Source organism: Neopelma chrysocephalum, unplaced genomic scaffold, assembly GCF_003984885.1.
Source record: "Neopelma chrysocephalum unplaced genomic scaffold, ASM398488v2 Primary Assembly neopelma1_96814, whole genome shotgun sequence".
Lineage (NCBI taxonomy): Eukaryota > Metazoa > Chordata > Aves > Passeriformes > Pipridae > Neopelma > Neopelma chrysocephalum.
The window spans coordinates 1745589-1763475 of record NW_020925458.1 but is presented as its reverse complement, the minus strand read 5'-3'; the positions used below and the strand labels follow the sequence as shown (position 1 = coordinate 1763475).

At 42.2% G+C, this 17887-nt stretch overlaps 1 protein-coding gene across 1 annotated transcript; it reads left to right on the top strand.

Annotated features, from left to right (window-relative positions):
- The first annotated feature begins 4932 nt into the window (after positions 1-4932).
- On the top strand, positions 4933-8010 carry LOC113981891 (relaxin-3-like). The gene is made up of 2 exons (XM_027709575.1): positions 4933-5176; positions 7313-8010. The coding sequence occupies exons 1-2, from the start codon at positions 4960-4962 to the stop codon at positions 7678-7680; spliced, it is 585 nt and encodes a 194-aa protein (XP_027565376.1). The 5' UTR covers positions 4933-4959; the 3' UTR covers positions 7681-8010.
- The last annotated feature ends 9877 nt before the right edge of the window (positions 8011-17887 follow it).

The following is a 17887-nucleotide window of genomic DNA, read 5'->3' as shown; positions in this document are numbered from 1 at the left end:
TTAGTCACCTTTATTGCCTTTATTTTTTACTGTTAGCTTTGCTTTTTTCCTTGATAAATGCATGCTTTTGTTTTGAAGATGCTCATTCTTCATTACAGGGTGTTTATTCTAATGCCAGTGTATTAATCAAAATGTTTGCATGTGCCATGCCCAGTCATATCTGTCACATAGTGACAGGAACAGAGTGGTTTAATGGTATGATTTCCTTCAGAGAACAATAACAGAATGGAGGAAAGCTTACCTGTGACTAGGTTTACTTCAGGGAAATAGATGTTTACAACACAAGTTGCCCATAATCATCATACCTGTTAGGGAAATAAATAAAACACCTAAAACATCCTGCTCCTTTCTGTCATTTGGGCTTAACTGGCCTCAGCTGTTAGACTTCCTTTAATATATCACAGCAACTGTCTCTGTTTCCGGGAATCACTGGGGAAAAAAAGGAGAGTAACTCCAGGGGGACCTTGTTCTGGCCTGAAGGCACTAGTCTTAGCACCTTAATCCTGTTGGTTTTCCTGATTATAATGTCTGATAACCATGTATCCTGAGTCAGTATCACTTGGAGCAGGATTATTCCAGGAAACTGACAGATCAGTCATGATTAGGATGTCAAAACTCCTTGTGTTCTAATTATGGATATATTTTATTTACAGAACCCAATAAAGTGCATGCCATCTGTGAGCCACAAGTGCCTGCCCCACACTTCTCTTGTTAATCTGATTTTGGTGGGATATGTGAGCATTGAGGAGAAACAAACAAAGCCACTTGGGGGAATCCAGTTTGGTACCCTTCCTTACAGTAGGGAAAGTTGAAAATTCCAGCCCCTTTCTAAATGTTTTGAAGTTATTTTATGGCTGTGACCATACATCACTGCTTTAAAAGTAGAAAAGGAAAGCACTTACGTGGACATATACAAACAAGATTGTTTCTGCATTATTATTTATTTGCAAGACTAATCAGTCTTAGTCTTCATTATGCAATAATGCATGGATTTCTAAATTTTTTATTTTAAGCCTTCTTAAGGTTGAAGTGCTTTCTAAACCCCACAATCCTCTGATGAAGATAACTGGATAATGCTGGTACTTGATCACAAATCACATGGATACAGTGGTATTTTTCCTTTCCTACAGAATTCTGCATGGTGCTAAGCAAATAAGAAATAATTTAAGAAATATTTTAAATTCATGTTTGAGCAGCTTTCAAAAACTAAGTAGTTCTTGCAGTAGTGAATTGCGTGAATTTGAAACAAAGTCTCTGGAAAAAGTCTAATTAAGTCTGTACATTTCTGTCCTAGCACTGATTTTCTGTGTAGATTGTCTGTCATTTAACATGGGAATAAGTCTTCAATTCAAGGTATTCAAGGCTATTGAGGTATTGTTAAAGCCATTTAATTTAGCCACCAGTTTTTGTGAAACATCTTCTACCCTCTATAAAATTTGCTATTGCCCAACAGATTAATAATTTAGTACAAGGAGAGAAATAGTACAATTATTTTGACCTTGGTTTAGGAAACTGAAAGATACAAAATACTTGCATTGAGCCAGTACACTGGACGTACTTGTCTTGCAGCATCCTACAGATCATGAATGGAAATTAATTCCTTTGCTCTGCTGTTGTCTTTGTTCTTTATAAAACAGGCAGTAAGAATATGTATAGTTACTTCAGATTTTTTGTATTTAAATTATTCATTTTCTTCTGCATGTTTTGTTTTAAATAGAAGTAGTTTTTCTAGCTATGATGAACAGACACACAAACCTATCCTATGACTTCATTTAATTTCATGGCAAAGTACTGAGAGAATGCCAGTTAGGCTTTTCTGTACAGAATCCTCTGATTTGAAGTTATATCACTAACATAGCACGTTTCTTTATAACCTACTCACAGTAAATGGAGTTAGAAGTCCTAGGTGCAAAGGCAGTGTTGCTAAAATATGGCTGGAGGGAAAATACTGTGCAATACATGAGCACCCTACTAATGAAACTGCATTAAGCATAGTAACATTAAGCAATGTCAAGCTACTGCCAGCTCGTTCAGATATGATCCTTAATAAAACTCATTAACTCGGTGCCTGGTGTTGCAGTCTTTAATCCTAAGAAGAGAGCATTCACAGCCTATGCTTTTCAGCAAGAGTGATGAAGAATGCTGCAGTGAGGCTTCCCTGAGGCATTAGGAATGTCTTGAAAAGGTATTCCCTCCAATGTCTCTTTGACAACTCGTGCTCTATCAAATACCAACAAGCTTAACAGAAAGCACAGAAAGTATTGTCTTTCACATTCAGTAGCCCTGGTGAAGAAGCAGTGAGGTCAGAATAGCTGTTGTGAACTATTTGTTTTCCAGTCTCTTAACTGCTCGCATTTAGCAGCTGCCGTTAGAGGTTATGTTCTTCAGACAGTTGCAGAAGTGGTGTTCTTAAAAAAACAAACCCTAAACGTGGCCATCATAATGTCTGCCTTTGTGTAGGGGTAGCTAGATGGGATGCCACAGGAAGTGATGGTCCAGTTAAATTTGAAACTGAAGCATGTGGAGAGTCAGGAATTTTCCAGCTAGACTGACAAATCAGCCTGCTATCTGGGAACTTCTCTTGAAATTTCCTGGTAAAAACTCTGAGATAGATGCATTTGACATTTTACTGCTTTTAGAGACTGGAAAAAAAATTGGGCATGGGCATCAAAGTAGGGTATAAAATAAATTATATTAGTTTAGAAGCTAAGTGAGTCATCAGGCCAGTCATTGCCCAGCTCAGGGGGCACTTTCCTTATTGCCTTGTCCTGGTAGTGCTTTTACACATGACTTCAGGTTTCCAGTCACTGAAAACAATTCCCTTATCTAGAAGACTGCTTACAATCAATAAGTAAATTCACTAATGGGATGGGTATTTTCAGAAAAAGTCCACAAGACAAACAAAATCAAGGTGCTGCTCTCTCAAAATGCAAGGTGTGGTTATCTCTGCACAACTTGTCTGTAATAGAATAGTAGGTAAGACTTCAGCTGAGGGAAAAACAGGTCAAGGTTTTGTTCTTCAGGAATTTCAGATTAGCAGTCTCCACTTCTGCAGATTGCATCCTACTAACATCTGGATGATGGTGCCTACTATTGAAGACACTGTCTAAACACTTAAGACTGAACTAAAAAAGAAGGTCAAGTGTAGACAACTGTGCTAATTTTGGCTGGGGTAGAGTTGATTTTCTTCACAGTGGCTGGTGTGGGGCTGTGTTTTGGATTGGTGCTGAACACAGGGTTGATAATATGGAGATGTTTTTGTTATTGCTGAGCAGTGCTTGCACAGAGCCAAGGCCTTTTCTGCTTTCCATGCTGCCACACTGGTAAGAAAGTTGGGAGGTCATGGGAGGTTGGAAGGAGACACAGCCAGGACAGGTGATCCCAAACTGACCAAAGGGATATTCCAGACCATATGACATCATGCTCAGTACATAAAGTGGGGAGGAAGAAGAAGGAAGGGGGGAGATGTTTGGAATGTTGGTGTTTGTCTTCCCAAATTACTGTTAGATGCGATGGGGCCCTGCTTTCCTGGAGATGGCTCAACACCTGCCTGCCCATGGGAAGCAGTGAATTACTTCCTTGTTTTGCTTTGCTTGTGTGTATACTTTTTCTTTCCCTATGAAACTGTCTTTATCTCAACTCATGAGTTTTCTGGCTTTTACCCTTCTGATTCTCTTCCTGATCCTGCTGGTGGGAGTAAGAAGCTGTATGGGGCTTGGTGGCTGGCTGGGGTTTAACCACAATAACAACTTCACAGGTTGCTCCCAATTTTAGACCTGCACATCCTCACTCTAGATCCAACTCAATGTAAAACACCAAGTCCTCCTTGAAGAGGTGATTGGAGACTATGTCTTCACTGCCAGCACAAGTGAATCAGTCACCTTTTTACACACAGTAGGAGTCTGTAGACGCAGGTCTTCTCTTTGCCCTCCTCCTAGATTTAGTTTTGAGGGGTTTTCTTTCTATATGGTCTGGGGATAGAAAGCATAGCCCTTATGCAAAAGGATCTACAGAAAACAGCTTCAAAATATTTTGAGAGAGATGAACTTTCCTGGTTCTCCACAGTATGACTTTTTATAAAAGCAGTCACTTCATATCCTATTGTGCTGGGGAAAAAAAAATCCCGAAGCAAGGTTTACTTTCACAGGGCACATAGTTCTGTCTGGTGGTCTGAAGAACACCCTTGCCAGTGAGAGCCTGCTGGGGCCTGCTGGTAAGACACACAGTTCTGGAACTCCACATCCCCAGGACACACATGTTGGAGCCAAGGCATCTCTGACACTTGGGTGCCTATGGCTGCCACTGAACTCAGGCCTCCAGAACAACAGACCTGAGAGGAATCCAGGCTATGAAATCCCACCTCAAGTATCCACAGCTGAAGTAGTTCTGTGGAAGAGCATTTATTTTGCTTTACTTGCTTCTTTTTGCGTCAGGCATTTTTAGGATGTAGAAGTAGTTCCTAGACCTGAAAGGGAAAAAAACAGCTGAGCTGATGTTTTTCACATTTTCAGAGCAATTCGAGAGGGCACTGCCAACTACCACCTGACCACAAACAGGAAAAACTGAGGTGCAGACTCAGCGGAGGGGATGGAGTGTGTCTCCGGGTCGGTGGGGGGCCGGGAGCTTGAGGCGGGAGGCCGAAGGTGAGGTGCGTCTTCACCGGCTGCGTGAAGAGTCGCGACAGCTAGCAAGGGGCAGGAACACGGAGGAGCGCTTCCCGAGGGCTCCTCGACGCCGGCTTCAGGCACGGGGACCGCCTGACGAGAGACGGCAGCGGCGGGACTGGGGAAGGGGAGGGGGCACGGGGCCGGGGCCGGGGCCGGGGCGGTGACTCAGCGCCGCCCGCAGCGCATAAAAGGCGGGCAGCGGGCAGAGGGTCTGGGCTGGACGTCGCGGTCGCGGGAGTGGGGGCGGGCGTTGGGTCTGCTGGGAACGCGCCCGCGGGACGGGGACGGCGCGATGGGGGCGGCCAGGCTGCGACTGCTGTGCGCCGCGGTGGCACTGCTGTGCGCGGCACCGCCGGGGCGTCCCGGCGCCGCGCTGCCCGCGGGCGAGGGGGACGCGTACGGGGTGAAACTGTGCGGCCGGGAGTTCATCCGCGCCGTCATCTTCACCTGCGGCGGGTCCCGCTGGAAGCGGCTCTCCCTGCTGGCGGTGGATCCGGCGCCCGCGGCCGGTGAGTGTCCCGGGAGCGCGGCCGAGGGGCGAGCGGACGGGCGGCGGCGGCTGTCGGGGCGTTTCGCTCCCTCCTGAGCCAGGGCCTGTGAGAAGAAACGGGCAGGATGGGAGGGAGCGGGGAAGGGCGAGCGCCCCGCGGTGCCGCTCGCTCTTCCCGCTCTGAGCCGCGGAGCGTCCCCGTCTCTCTCCCACTTTCCTTCTCGTTCCTGGTCGGCATTTCCCTTGACTTCGGGAAGGACACCCTCGTAATTCAGAGAGAAAGGCACGGGAGGTGCCGAAGCGTTATTAGCCGGGATAACGCGCGAAGTTTTTGGTCAGTTCGGGCACCGCGCTGCTGCTCAGGGCTGCGGCCAAGGCGCTTGTACTTTAAAATCCCACAAAATCCCACATTTCCCCTCTCTTGGCCGTGCAGGGAGGGCTGATGCGCCCTGGGGAGCGGTGGGGAATGCCCCTCGCTATGGCTTTGCTCCTTCTCAAAGCTCACTAAGTCCTCTGCTGCGGGGGAAGCCCAGCTCGGGTGTCCCTCCCTGCCAGGAGCTCTGACGCCGTGGTCCCCGGCAGAGCTCCCGGGGGACGTGCGGGACCGCCATGGATGTGGAATCGCGCGGGATTTTATCACTCGCTTGTGCTGCTCTACACCAAAGAGTTGGCGCGTTGGAGGATGGATAGGACTCTGGTGCTTCAGCTTGTCTTGCTTCTTAGACAGCAAGAACTGCTTTAGGGGTCTGTGTTGAAACACTTAATGGGTAAAATATTCCTCAGAGTTTTGCTGTCGCATATCCGATGCCCAGTATGTTGAGAAAGTGTTAGCAGATGTCTGTTGGGCTGTGTTGGCAAACTACAGTAGCAGTGAGGTAACAGTAATTTTAAGTGGTGACTCTCATTTATGTCGATATTTTGAATTGTGAAAATAATATTTAATAAGGACAAAAGTTGGAATTAAGGCTAAAATGTGCAATGGAAGAGATTTTTTTTTAATTAAACACACCGTTAATGAAATAACCTAAGACCTCAGGCAGTTAATGAAACTAGTATTCTGGGTTTCCTGGGTATTGAGTAAAAGATAAAAGTTACCTTTGTAATTATAACAAATTATTTGTCTGCAGCCTCTGCGAGGATTATGTGCTTTCCCAGCAAACTTTGTTTTCCTTTTATTAACTGCACCTTCTGAGAACAGCAATCACTAAGGAGCTCCCACTGTGCTGCATGATGTCTAACTAAAGTCTTCCCCACCCCAAAAGACTATTAAATGGCAGTCACTCTCTAATTAGTAAAGTAACTACAACCACTTTTATTTTTGTACATACTCAGGCAGCTGTTCTATCTGAAAGTTAGCTACTATATACTAATTAGCCATATTAAAGTGCATATAACATTCACTGGATGGTCTCGTTTTCTTTCAGCTTTCTGAAACAAAAAAAACATATTAACAGTATTAAGACCACAAGACAAAGACTTACTTTGGATTCTTTTTAATTTAAGGATTGAATAAACCACTTTCCTTCACATTAGCTGTAGTAAGCAATGGCACTTCCCTTGGAGAATTAAAATAAAGAGAAACAGTATGAGGTGAAAGGAAGTAGAGCTAGATTTTTGAGAACACAGTGAGATGAAGCACATCATAAGTAAATTCTGCAAGCCTCTGCTATGCTTTGAAAAGAAATGAGTGAAAAGCATCAGCTAAAAATAGCTTAGAAAAATGCAATCTGTAAGAAGCAGTTTACATATGATTTTTGCTTATTTAGTCCTTCCTACATTTGTTCTTCACACAATGCTGATGTAGTTCATGTGCCACACGACATAGCTCTGTGATATTTCTGGATACATGCCTTTACAACAAAACTTTGTTTCTGTGGAAAAATTGAGATTTCTCTGTCAGTAACACTGCAGTTGTGATAGGATGCCTTTACTTTTGTCACAGTTGTAGCTGTGTACTCTCTGTGTCTAACAGGCAGTACAGACTTTAAAACACAGATTCCACTAAAAGTAAACTACAAGTGTGGAGACTCTGAAGTGCCAGATAATAGTGCTTCACTTGATACTAATTGAATAGGTTTTATTGCTATTTCTTAGGATTGTATGCTCTTTTAATGCTCCTACAGTCTGAACTTAAAATTGTCTTCTCTTTAAACAGGTGCTGTGCAAACAGAAAGTAACAAACTACTTGGAAACTTCAACCTGCAATCAGTTTTAGATCCTGAAGTGGAACAGCTGCAGAGAAGCAGCCCAGTTCTTGGATGGGAGGCATTTAAGGACTTGTATAGTTTAAATTACTTTAATGAATATGTACCTGTGGGAGACAACTTCAAAGAACTTGTTCGCCAGGTAGAGGAAGTTGTTCGGAAGGACAGGGGAGGAACAGGAAATCCAAATCCCATGGAATCAAGCAGTTATCTTTGGGCCGGGTTTCCGAGAAGAAAACGGGAGTCTCTGGGTTTGGCAGGAATGTGTTGCAAATGGGGCTGTACAAAAGCTGAAATCAGTACTATATGTAGAGTTTAAAATTCTCTCTGCACTTATGCATGCAATCAATGTTTGTTGCAGTGCTGTCTGATTGAATACTGTATGGAGGAAGAAAACTCTCACTGTATTTTATCTTGTCTGTATGTGCCAGTCAATATTGCTGGTTTTCTTTAAAAAAAAAAACATAACAAAAAAACCCACAAGTGTAGTTGTAATGACTTTGTTTTGCTGCAGTAACTTCTAATCTATATTTTTTACTAAGTCTTTTCATTTTAATGTTGAGCCTTTACACTTATATTACAGATGTATTATATCTTTGTAACACTTTAGGAAGAATTTCAATATTTCATTAAAATGTAATTATACTAAGTGTTATGGAATTACTCTTCGACTGTCAACAGAACAAACGTAGAATGGCTTGCGTTGGAAGGGACCTTAGAGACCATTCTAGTTCCACCCCTCTGCCATAGACAGGGTCACCTTCCACTAGATCAGGTTGCTCAATGCCCCATCCAAACTGGCCTTAACCACTGCCAGGCATAGGGCACCCCCAACTTCTCTGGGCAACCTGTTCCACCATCTCACTACCACCGCAGGGAAGAATTTCTAAGCTAAATTTCTCCTCTTTCCATTTGAACTTATCACTGCTACTCCTGTCACTAAGTTTCTAATGAAGAGTCCCTCTCCAGCTTCCATGTAACACCCAACAAAATTCTTGAAAGGGGATCCATGTTACAAAGCTGTACAGAAAGAATATTTTGCCAGTTGAAACTCCACTTGACACTGACTCATCTTGCCAATTAGTTTGACCCCACTTTTTCCATTTCCTTGTAATTGCTGAATTGTTTTTATGCAGTATTGTCTTTCTAGAAGCTTTACCATAACATGACATTTAAAATATGAATATTTCTTCATATTCATGAATGGAGTTAAACAAGTTAGAGTACTAACACTTCTGTTATTCGTTGTTTACTTCCTCATTTTTCCCTATCACTGCTGAGTGAGAGTGTGGGATGTGTATCAAGCAACTTACTGTACAGATATTCAGACCTATTACTGTGTGTTCTTATGGTATGCTGGTCTACACTAATTCAGATTTTAAGTCGCAAATTGTTACTGTGTTTATAGATGGCTAATTTCATCTTTGTAGTTCCTAATCCTTTTGCTTCCTGTCTGTTTTTCTCAGCTGTATCAAGTAGCATTCTAGCTATATTGTTCAAGACATGAGGGTTGTTTTTTTTCTGACCTCTATGATGCCCATGGTAACTTATCTTTGTAGCAGGAGTTGACTCAGAGTATGCTTCATGGCTTAAACTGTGGAGTTGTTACCTTTGGCTTTGTTCTTCAAATTGTCTTTTGACAAGTATTCCTTGATTGGACTACTGCTTCCTGCAATTATCACATCACTTCTTTATTCCTTTTCCTAAGATGATATTGTTACTGCAGCAATTAGGCATCTATCAATCTTTTTATTTTTTTAAAGACATCAAATTTATTCAGTAGAAAGAGGGCAGAATGGATATTCACTATGAAGGCTGTTATCTTCTAGATGAAAAGCACCATCCCTTCTGTCATTGTAACAACAATCTACTCTAAGATACTTTTTGCCACTCTGAGTGGAAAAACTGTAAAATTCTGCTATAGTTTTGGGAGGTTTTTTTGCAACAAGTTAGCTAAACTTCTGTAGGTTGGGTTCCACCAACTTCACCTCACAAATAGTTTTGGTTTTGGAGACTCCTAGTTTATATTAGGATTTCCTGGAAGAATACACGAGAAGTTTAAGGGGAAGTATTCCTTATTCTTGAGCAGGATCAAGGGCTTTTGGAGGTAAGATTTCTTAGTAGTAAGGTGAAGAATAAGAGTTACATAGAAACCCTAAGAAAAGGAACAATGTAAAAATGCCATGCTTGATGAAACTGAAAATTAGTCTGTATCCATTGTTTGTTTTGCTAGAAAACCATCTCCCAAGCTTTTAAAAAGGAATATTGGGAAAGGTGAATATGGTGATAGCAGGCTTGAGTGAAACAAAGATGTAGTTAAAACCATAAATTTGTGAGCTTAACTCTTGAATGGAGCAATCTGAAGTTTAACTTGCTGGGTTACATTTCAAGTGGAAATCAATGTTTGAGAGGAACTGTTTCAGGCTGAAATGGGATTATAAATAGAAAAATCAGTCATTATCTAAAATAAACAGGCTTTTTTCAGAGGTATGAGTCAACCCAGAGAAATGGTGAAATTTGTGTTTTCATTTGGTTTTTTAATAGGCATCACAGTCTGTAACAGCTTTAGCAGGTCAGCCACAGCACAGGCAGAGGGCACAGATAGAAATTAAGCCTATTTCAGAGTAAAGAAGTATTTGTGTATGTATTGTAGTGTGCAAAGGTTTTCTTTCTTTTAAAGCAAATTGAGTGTTCAAAAACTGAAGATCTTTTGTGATGCTAGACTATATTTTATAGTGGTTTCTTTGCAATATAGCCAAAGGTGACAATTACGTGTCACTTGATTGCAGTAGGTCTAGAGGGGACCATCTGCTTACTGCTCACATGACTCAGTGTCCAAAGATACTTTTTTAAAACCAGAAGCAAGTCTTTTATGTAAAATGAGGTATCTGACTAATAGGTAGAGGAAGCAAACACACTTTGAAGCAGACAGCTAAAAACGTAAAATAATGACTGAGTTGGGTATTGATCCACATAGCAGACCACAAGGACACTGTCTTGGCTGAAAGCACCTTGGGGAGTGCTGCCACATGTATCTAGCAGCATAAATGTGAGCGCAGCTGTTCAAGGCAGCACACTGTGCTTACCATCACAACTGTTCAGAAACATACACTTTTTTACAAGGCAGAAGTTGAGTTTTTTCACCCATTTCTTTCACAGAGAAATTAGGTATTGAGAAAAGTATTGTTTGAGCAACTTGCTGCTTACGGGGTTTGCTTGGAGTCCTGTTGTTGTAGTCTTAATGCACAGGAAGTGCCCAATTTTTGGGTAATCTAATAAGATATGTGAGCCATCTTCTGAGCAATATTTTGAGTTCATGAGTAAAAAATGATAAACCAGCACATTTCCATATTAGCAGTGCCATTTGTGTGTTCATGAGTATTCTGGGTAGTTTGGGGAATTTTTTTCACTGTGGGGGTATTTGTAGTGTGTTATCTGTGGGTGTATGTGTAGTGTGATTCAGGTCTGATTATAAGCTCCTTGAACAATGCCCAAAGGCATGGGAATGATTCACAGCAGTACGTAACAACAGGTTTTCCATCTCTGTTGCCTGCTACTGCCTTCCTTTAAACCTCATAGAACTTTCATGCAAAGCATTATGCAATGTGTTGATTGTGGTATAGTTAGAGCCAAGGACCTCAAATAGTGATGATGTGTAACTTTGACCAGAGATATAATACTAAATGTGCCACAGAGAACTGTCTAGCAAATCCCAGAGACCTGAAAGATCTCTCTTTCATCTCTCTCCTAAACTCTGGTCCTATTTGGTTCTTTCTTTACTTTGCCAGTTGTTTAAACTAGAGAGTAAAACATCTAAATTTCTGAGTTATTGTGAGATGTGCTTCTTTTTTTTTTTTTTTTTTTTACCTTCACTGACAGGCAGGAAAAAAATCTTTATTTCTACCTTCTGACAGAGCTGGAGACAGACCTAGCATTAGCACTCTGAGATTTAAGAAGATTTTCTGAATCTACTGTCTTTCCTCCTCAGCAGGGAGCAGAATCTCAATAGAAAATGCTGATTCCTTTCCTACCCAGCAGAACAGAAGCTGGGTAAACTTGTATCTCATCTGCTGCTCTGCAGTCACTCACTCGTGTCAGCAAGTAGCTGAAAGAGGGTCCTTTCCTCATTTGTGCCACACGGCCATTCTGTCATTGCACAGCTTTTATGTATCTTGGGAACAAACACCTGATATGTTGGCTTCTTTCCCTGGATTTTAGTTCCAACTTATTTGATTGTTAGACTGCTTTGTGCCACCTGCTTTGTGGCCAGGTCTTGATATTAGATAGTGCACTGTAACAGTGTGCTTGTCCAGTTCTCTTTTCTTGCCTGCAAACTCTAGAGAACCAGCACTAATGTGAAGGAAAGTAAATTCTCTAGTCTGTGCATCAGCCTCTTTTTCTTTGCCTAAGCTCCCTGCTACTTACATTTTTCCTTGAAGTTTCCTATACTTGATTTGCATTGCTAAATGTTCCTCAGCTGCAGCCTACTTTCTTATTTTAACCTTAGAGTGTGTAAAGCCAGAGGTTTCTCCATGATTTTTCAGGAGCACATCATTGTTAATGCCACTGAGTGAGGTAGTGTATCTCTCATGTACAGAACCTCAGATGACAACAAAAACCTGGCTGCCAACCTTTGGGCTTTGAAAAATTCTGGATACCACCCTTCAAAGTAGGCCAGCCAAACAACCTCCAGACAAGTATGCTGCTTTGTCTTTTCTGGGTCACCTTCTGTGGATTGTAGTGTTTGACCTGAGATGCTGCAGCTCCTTTCAGTTTCTGTGAGATCTCAGCCAGCAAGTGATGCATCCCTTCTGGCACTGAGGAGTGCCTCATCAGGAGCTACTTTGTCCAACAAGATGAAAGCAGAGTGGAGCAAGATCACACTTTCTGCCTCTGAACCAGAACAAGGTCACCATGATATAATTCCTCAGTGGCTTATTTACTGAAGTTGCTACACATATGTGACAGCAACCTGGTGTAGTTTGCCTCTGACCATATGCTTCTGGCACTGCAGAAGTCATTGAGTTCAGCAGCAACTAGTCTTGACACCAAATGCCACTGTTGAAATACTTCTCTGTCTATACAGCTTTGCATCTTTTTGTCCCTGTGTCAAGAGATGAAATCTGAGGTGTTTCCCATGCAGCAGCATAGTGCAACGATACGCTTTTCCTCCTGCTCGTTTTTTATTTGAGATAGTAGCACTGGGCTGAGGGCTCCCATGCAGGGCCATGCTGCCCACAGCAGTCTGTGCAGAGCTTCTGAGAGGCAGAGACTTCAGTAGGCAGGTCAAAATTCCTGTCCTGCTCACATGTGGTAGGTGTTGGCCCTGGAGCCATTCAGTAACATTGGTAAGTGGCTGGTGTGTTCTGCAATGGACTGATGACAACTAGGACACCTTCCTGGCTTAAGGGATGTTAAGACTCATCCCACGGATCCTTCCAGCCCTCAACAATGTGGGCCAACTTACTTGAATAGCAATGCAACTTTTCAGAACCTCTTAAGGTTTGTGGCAGTATTGCTGCACTTCCATTGCTGAGCAGAGTTGGGTTCTTTCCACACCTTGCCAGATTTCCTACATTCCCAACATTCATCTGAAGTCTCTCAGCACTAGTTCTTTTGGGTCTATTTCACCCTCATTGAGTGCTGCATGGGGTGTGTGTGTGTGTATTCAAATTAGAAGGCTCAAAAACTGAATGGGCTACGAAAGAAGGCCTGGTCTTCTGTAGTGTTTCAGTTGTCCAGCAACCAGTCAGACCTTATTTGTCAGATGTGAGTGTAATTTAGCTTAGCTTTTAACCTTTGTTTATTTTTTGCAGGCTTATCCACCTAATGGAAGAGAAGCATTCTCAGCTTTGCTTTTGGAAACTTAGATGGCTTCCAGCCCAGCACTGAAGTGTGCAGGTACAGCTTCCTGCCTGTTCCCTCAGCTGCTTGTCTGCGTTGACTCTTAGAGCTGCAGAGTGCAGATATCTTCAAAGAGATACACTCAGAGAGCACTTTTTATTCATTGTAACCTCATCTTTCAATGTCTACATGTCCTCTTTCCAAGGATTTTTAGACTACGCTGCAATTCCTGGCATTTATATGAGGAAGCACACTTCCAAGTTCTTGCCATGCCCTTCAGACTCTTCTTTTGACAGACCCTTAGTTATTACGGATTTGTCAATCCACTCTCAAGTACACGCAAGCTTTTTCTTATTGTGGCTCCAAGCTTGCCCAAAATTTCACTCAGGCAACAGCAGCCATCTCAAAATTTGTCAGTCAGCTAGGTTTGAGTTTGCAGAGTTCTAGGCCACACGGAAGGGCCATATTGGAAGTTAAAATCATTATTGATCAGGAAACAGCCTGTTAAAAAATAGGTTCTAGTGATGATTGGAGCTATGCACCTATTCTAAACTCAAGCCTCATAAAATCACAGTGACTTGGACTCAAAAAAAAACCCAAAAAACCACCAGTCTTGCTCATGGTGTAATTTTTTTTCATGGCAATGTGTGTCTGTCACTGGTGTGCATTCTTAACTTGGCTTAACTATTGCCTCTTTCAGTCTTGCAGCATTGAGGTGTTGAGGAACACGTTCAGCGCAGGCAGCTTGGTGTGCAGCTGCAGAGCGAGGTGCAGATTGAGCTCTGGGTTGTGGCAGCCAAGACAAGAGGCCGTGAACTGGTACCGAACTTTTGTCTAATAAAGGGCATGGGGGCTTGTGGCACCAGCCAGATGACTGGACAGTCGGAGACAGCAGGAGCCAAGGAGGAGGACTGAGACCTTCTAGTGCACTGACTGTGACGGTATAAAAGCCCAGGGATTCCTGTGTTCAGGGTTCCTCCTTGGAGGCACCAGCTCGGGCTTTGACTGTGTCACTGATAAGAAAACCTGGTCTGACTGAGTGGGTGTGTAGGGAGTGAGGCAGGGCACCCATCAGCTCACTGGAGCTGTAAAGGGGCTTTGGTCCCAGCAGTGAAAGTCTTGGGTGGTGAGAGTGTGACTGCCAGGGTGGCTCCTAAATGGTCAGACACAATAATCTCTTAAGTTTTACCTTTCAGTCTAAATTTAACCATAAGCTTAGACTGTGGCTAAACTAAATCAGTTGACCTGAACGGGTAATTGGAGGATCCAAAAATAACCCCATGACACAGCCTTCTGCTATCAACGAAGAGGTCATCAAGGAGCAAGGCTCTTCATTGCTGCATATGGGGAGAAGATGAGATACAATGGTGATGAAGCGAAACACCAGGGGCTCAGCTGGCAGACAAAAAAGAAGCCTCTAGCCCATGAGGAGAGCCTGGCAGCAGGGCCAGGATCCAGGAAATCTGTGTTGCCTCCAGCCTTGAGGAATTTTCAGGCCCTGTCCGGGTAATGCCTCAAGGAGCCTGGTAGGACCATACAGCTGATCCTGCTGTGGGCAGGGTGTGGGACAGGAGCCTTGCTGAGGTCCTGCCAACCTGCACTCCCCTGAGATTTCCCCTGCAGGAGTGCAGACCAGGATACAAACCATGGAGCCACATAGAAAACAGGAATTGATATAAAGACTTAAATGTGGAAGGAAGTATTTTCCTGATGTGGTAAGCTGACACATCATAGTCAACTATATGTAAGTATTTATTCATTATATGCTGTTGTTCATTATATACGAGCAGATAACTACCTTATTTATATCTACACACGCACTACAATTAGTTTATTACATAGTAATGCAAGAGGACAGAAAAGAGGAATGGCTCAATGTCTTAAATCATATTCAAAATCATGCCCTAGCTGGCATGATAGAGATTTGGTAGGATAGTTCACACAGGCAAGTACAGTCTGTTCAGGAAAGATAGCTAAGACTAAAAGGCTATTTCAAGGATGTTTATTCTTATTATTTAGTCCAGAAGGGTTTTGGAATCTAGAGTGACTAAGTATTTCTCAGTAAAAGCAATATTGCTGTCACGTAGGGGATTACGGTAGCCTGTAAATAAAGTTGTTAATGGAGATGAGACTTTCTCTGGGTGATCAAAGGACTTACCAAAAGCATAAAAACGTCATACTAATGGGAAATTTCAATTACCATTTTGATGAGAAAGTGATACAGAAGGACACAGATTACCCAGAAAGTTCTGGAAAGGTGTTGAAGCACTCTGCATAACATGGAAAAAACACCTGGGAGGTAATTTATTATTTAATTACAACCACTACAAAAGATATGGCTGAGAATGTGAACACAGTGGACATCATAAGAAAAAAAAAGACCAACATATAGTCATAAGTTTTAGAAAATAAAGGAGTATTAAAACATATAAGGATATACATGCAAAAGCTGCTGTAGTCAGACTAGATATTAAGTTTGATTTACCTTTTTAATTGATGGATCAGTGTTTTTGAGAAGCCAGTTCTAATAGAGACCTGGCTGAGAGTTTTAATAACATAGTTAGAAAAGTCTATTGATCTGATTAGAGCTCAAACATCTGTAGCTCAGGCAACACACCAGCATCGACATTTAACAGCTGCTTTTTTCAACTGCTCCTGATGTAATTGTTCAGCTTTTGTTGTTTCATTGTTCACATTAGTTGAACTCAATAATATAATCGTGATTGTGAACTGGAGTTCTGGCTGGGGGAAAATTACCGCAATTTTAAGTGAATTGTAATACCCTTGAGCTAGGTACTCAGACAAATTTAACTAATTTAAAGAATTGGTTAATATTAAATTTTGTAATGAAGTTTTCCAAAAATGATGTAAAAATTATTACATATACATAAAGACTAAGGTTAAAATGAGTTGTCTAGGTTCAGTAAAAGAGTAGACAATATTATAGTGGCAGAGCAAAATCATTAATACCTATTACATTTGTAGGATTTTTTTTCATCTTAAGAAATCAATAATATGATTGCAGCTGTATTATAGAAGGAATAAAACAAGATGTTAATTTTCTTCCATCGTGCACCATTCAATCACACACCACCCAGTTAAAACTGATTGTACATACCTAAAATATTTCTACAGATCACATACTTTGAACTTAAACAGGACTTTTTTGCTACCCTTGTTTAGGTAGTCTGATTTATGGCACTTCTGATACAACTCTGCAATAGTACCCTTTTTTTCTCATGGGATATTTAATCCAGCTTTTGGTTCTCCCCACCTTTCCAGTTCTTCTGAGAGTCTTTTAAAGGTGGCAGGTATATTTGTTGAAGTCATCTGACACAATTACATTCTTATCATCTATTATTAAAAAGAAACAAATTGAGATCACTTGTCTGTATAATCAGATTTATCTCCACAGGTGCACTAGTTCAAGACCCAAGATTGTCTGAAAATTTTAAATATTCCATTCTGTCATTTGTTATGCAAGCAGAGTATGTTTGACATCTTCCTCTTTGTTCAATCATGCAATTTGAAGATCTCAAAATACAGGCATAGAAAGCAAATTTGAATTAAAAAAGTGTTTTGCAGTGATCCAAAAGTTTTGCCTAGGTGCCTAAGGGAGAGGTACTTAAAAAAGACAGAGTTCCCATTCTAAACTTAAAATCCTTAAAACTGGTTCTTAGTTGAATCTTAATTTTAAAGCCATCTTGATTTCATAGAAATTCCTATTTCTCAGTGCCTATGCACTCCTGTGGCTTTTGTTGTTGCCCCAAAGCATTGGTTGGACTTGATTATCTTAAAGGTCTCTTCTAACCCTGATGATTCGATGATTCTGTGTTTTTACTAGTGCATTGCTTGGTGGCTGTTTCAGATGGCAAAGCCCAGTCTGATGCCAGAGACATGTTTGTTTTCCTACTTGGCACCTAGTGGCTCTGCCTTAGTGGCCCTCAGCTTGGTGAGTGAGGTTGGCAATGGGAAACAGGCACTGAAATAAGCAGTATGCTGCTGTTTGGGTGGGGCGTCAAACTATTAGACATCGCTGTTTAATATATTAAGCAAAGCAAGCATGGGACAGGCTTCTCACTCTCTCATCTCACACACCCATATAAAATTGTCTCAGACCAGCCCCAATCATCACCCCCAGCAGAGTTCAGTCTGGGGACCACGTCCCTTCTTCCCACCTGCCTTACTGTAGGGCTTTTAGGTGGCAGCTCAGTTCCAACATGGAGCAGCTCCACCTCAGTCACATCTACCTCAGCACATCCTGCCTCTGTGTGCTGCCGGACTTCCATAACCCCTTCTATATGCCTTCCTGCTGGATCACAGCACAGTATGCTAGTGCTCTGCTCACTTCCTGTCTCAAAGCAAGGCTTCACCTTGTCCAGCACAGTCACGGTCCTGGTTGGGCTGCTCCAAATCTTTGCACACTTACCAACCAAGCACACTGGTGGGAGATGCTGACTGACAGGCTCCACAGCCGCAGGTCCCCAGAGGCCCAACAGTCCCAACACAGGAGCTAAAGCTCCTCTAGGGCATGATCATTCATCCATATCATATTGTTCCTTTAACAGCTTGGTTGCTCAGATCCTTGCAACATGGGATGTCCCAAAAGCTATTGTAAAGAGACCACGATATGTCCATATCAACTGCTTTATAGCCCTTGAGTTATACACCTTACAGCAAAG

Excerpts from the sequence above, each read along its gene's own strand:
- LOC113981891 (XM_027709575.1), top strand. The coding sequence starts at position 4,960 with ATGGGGGCGGCCAGGCTGCGACTGCTGTGCGCCGCGGTGGCACTGCTG. Across the intron at positions 5,177-7,312 it reads GGATCCGGCGCCCGCGGCCG|GTGCTGTGCAAACAGAAAGT; the intron begins GTGAGTGTCCCG and ends CTCTTTAAACAG.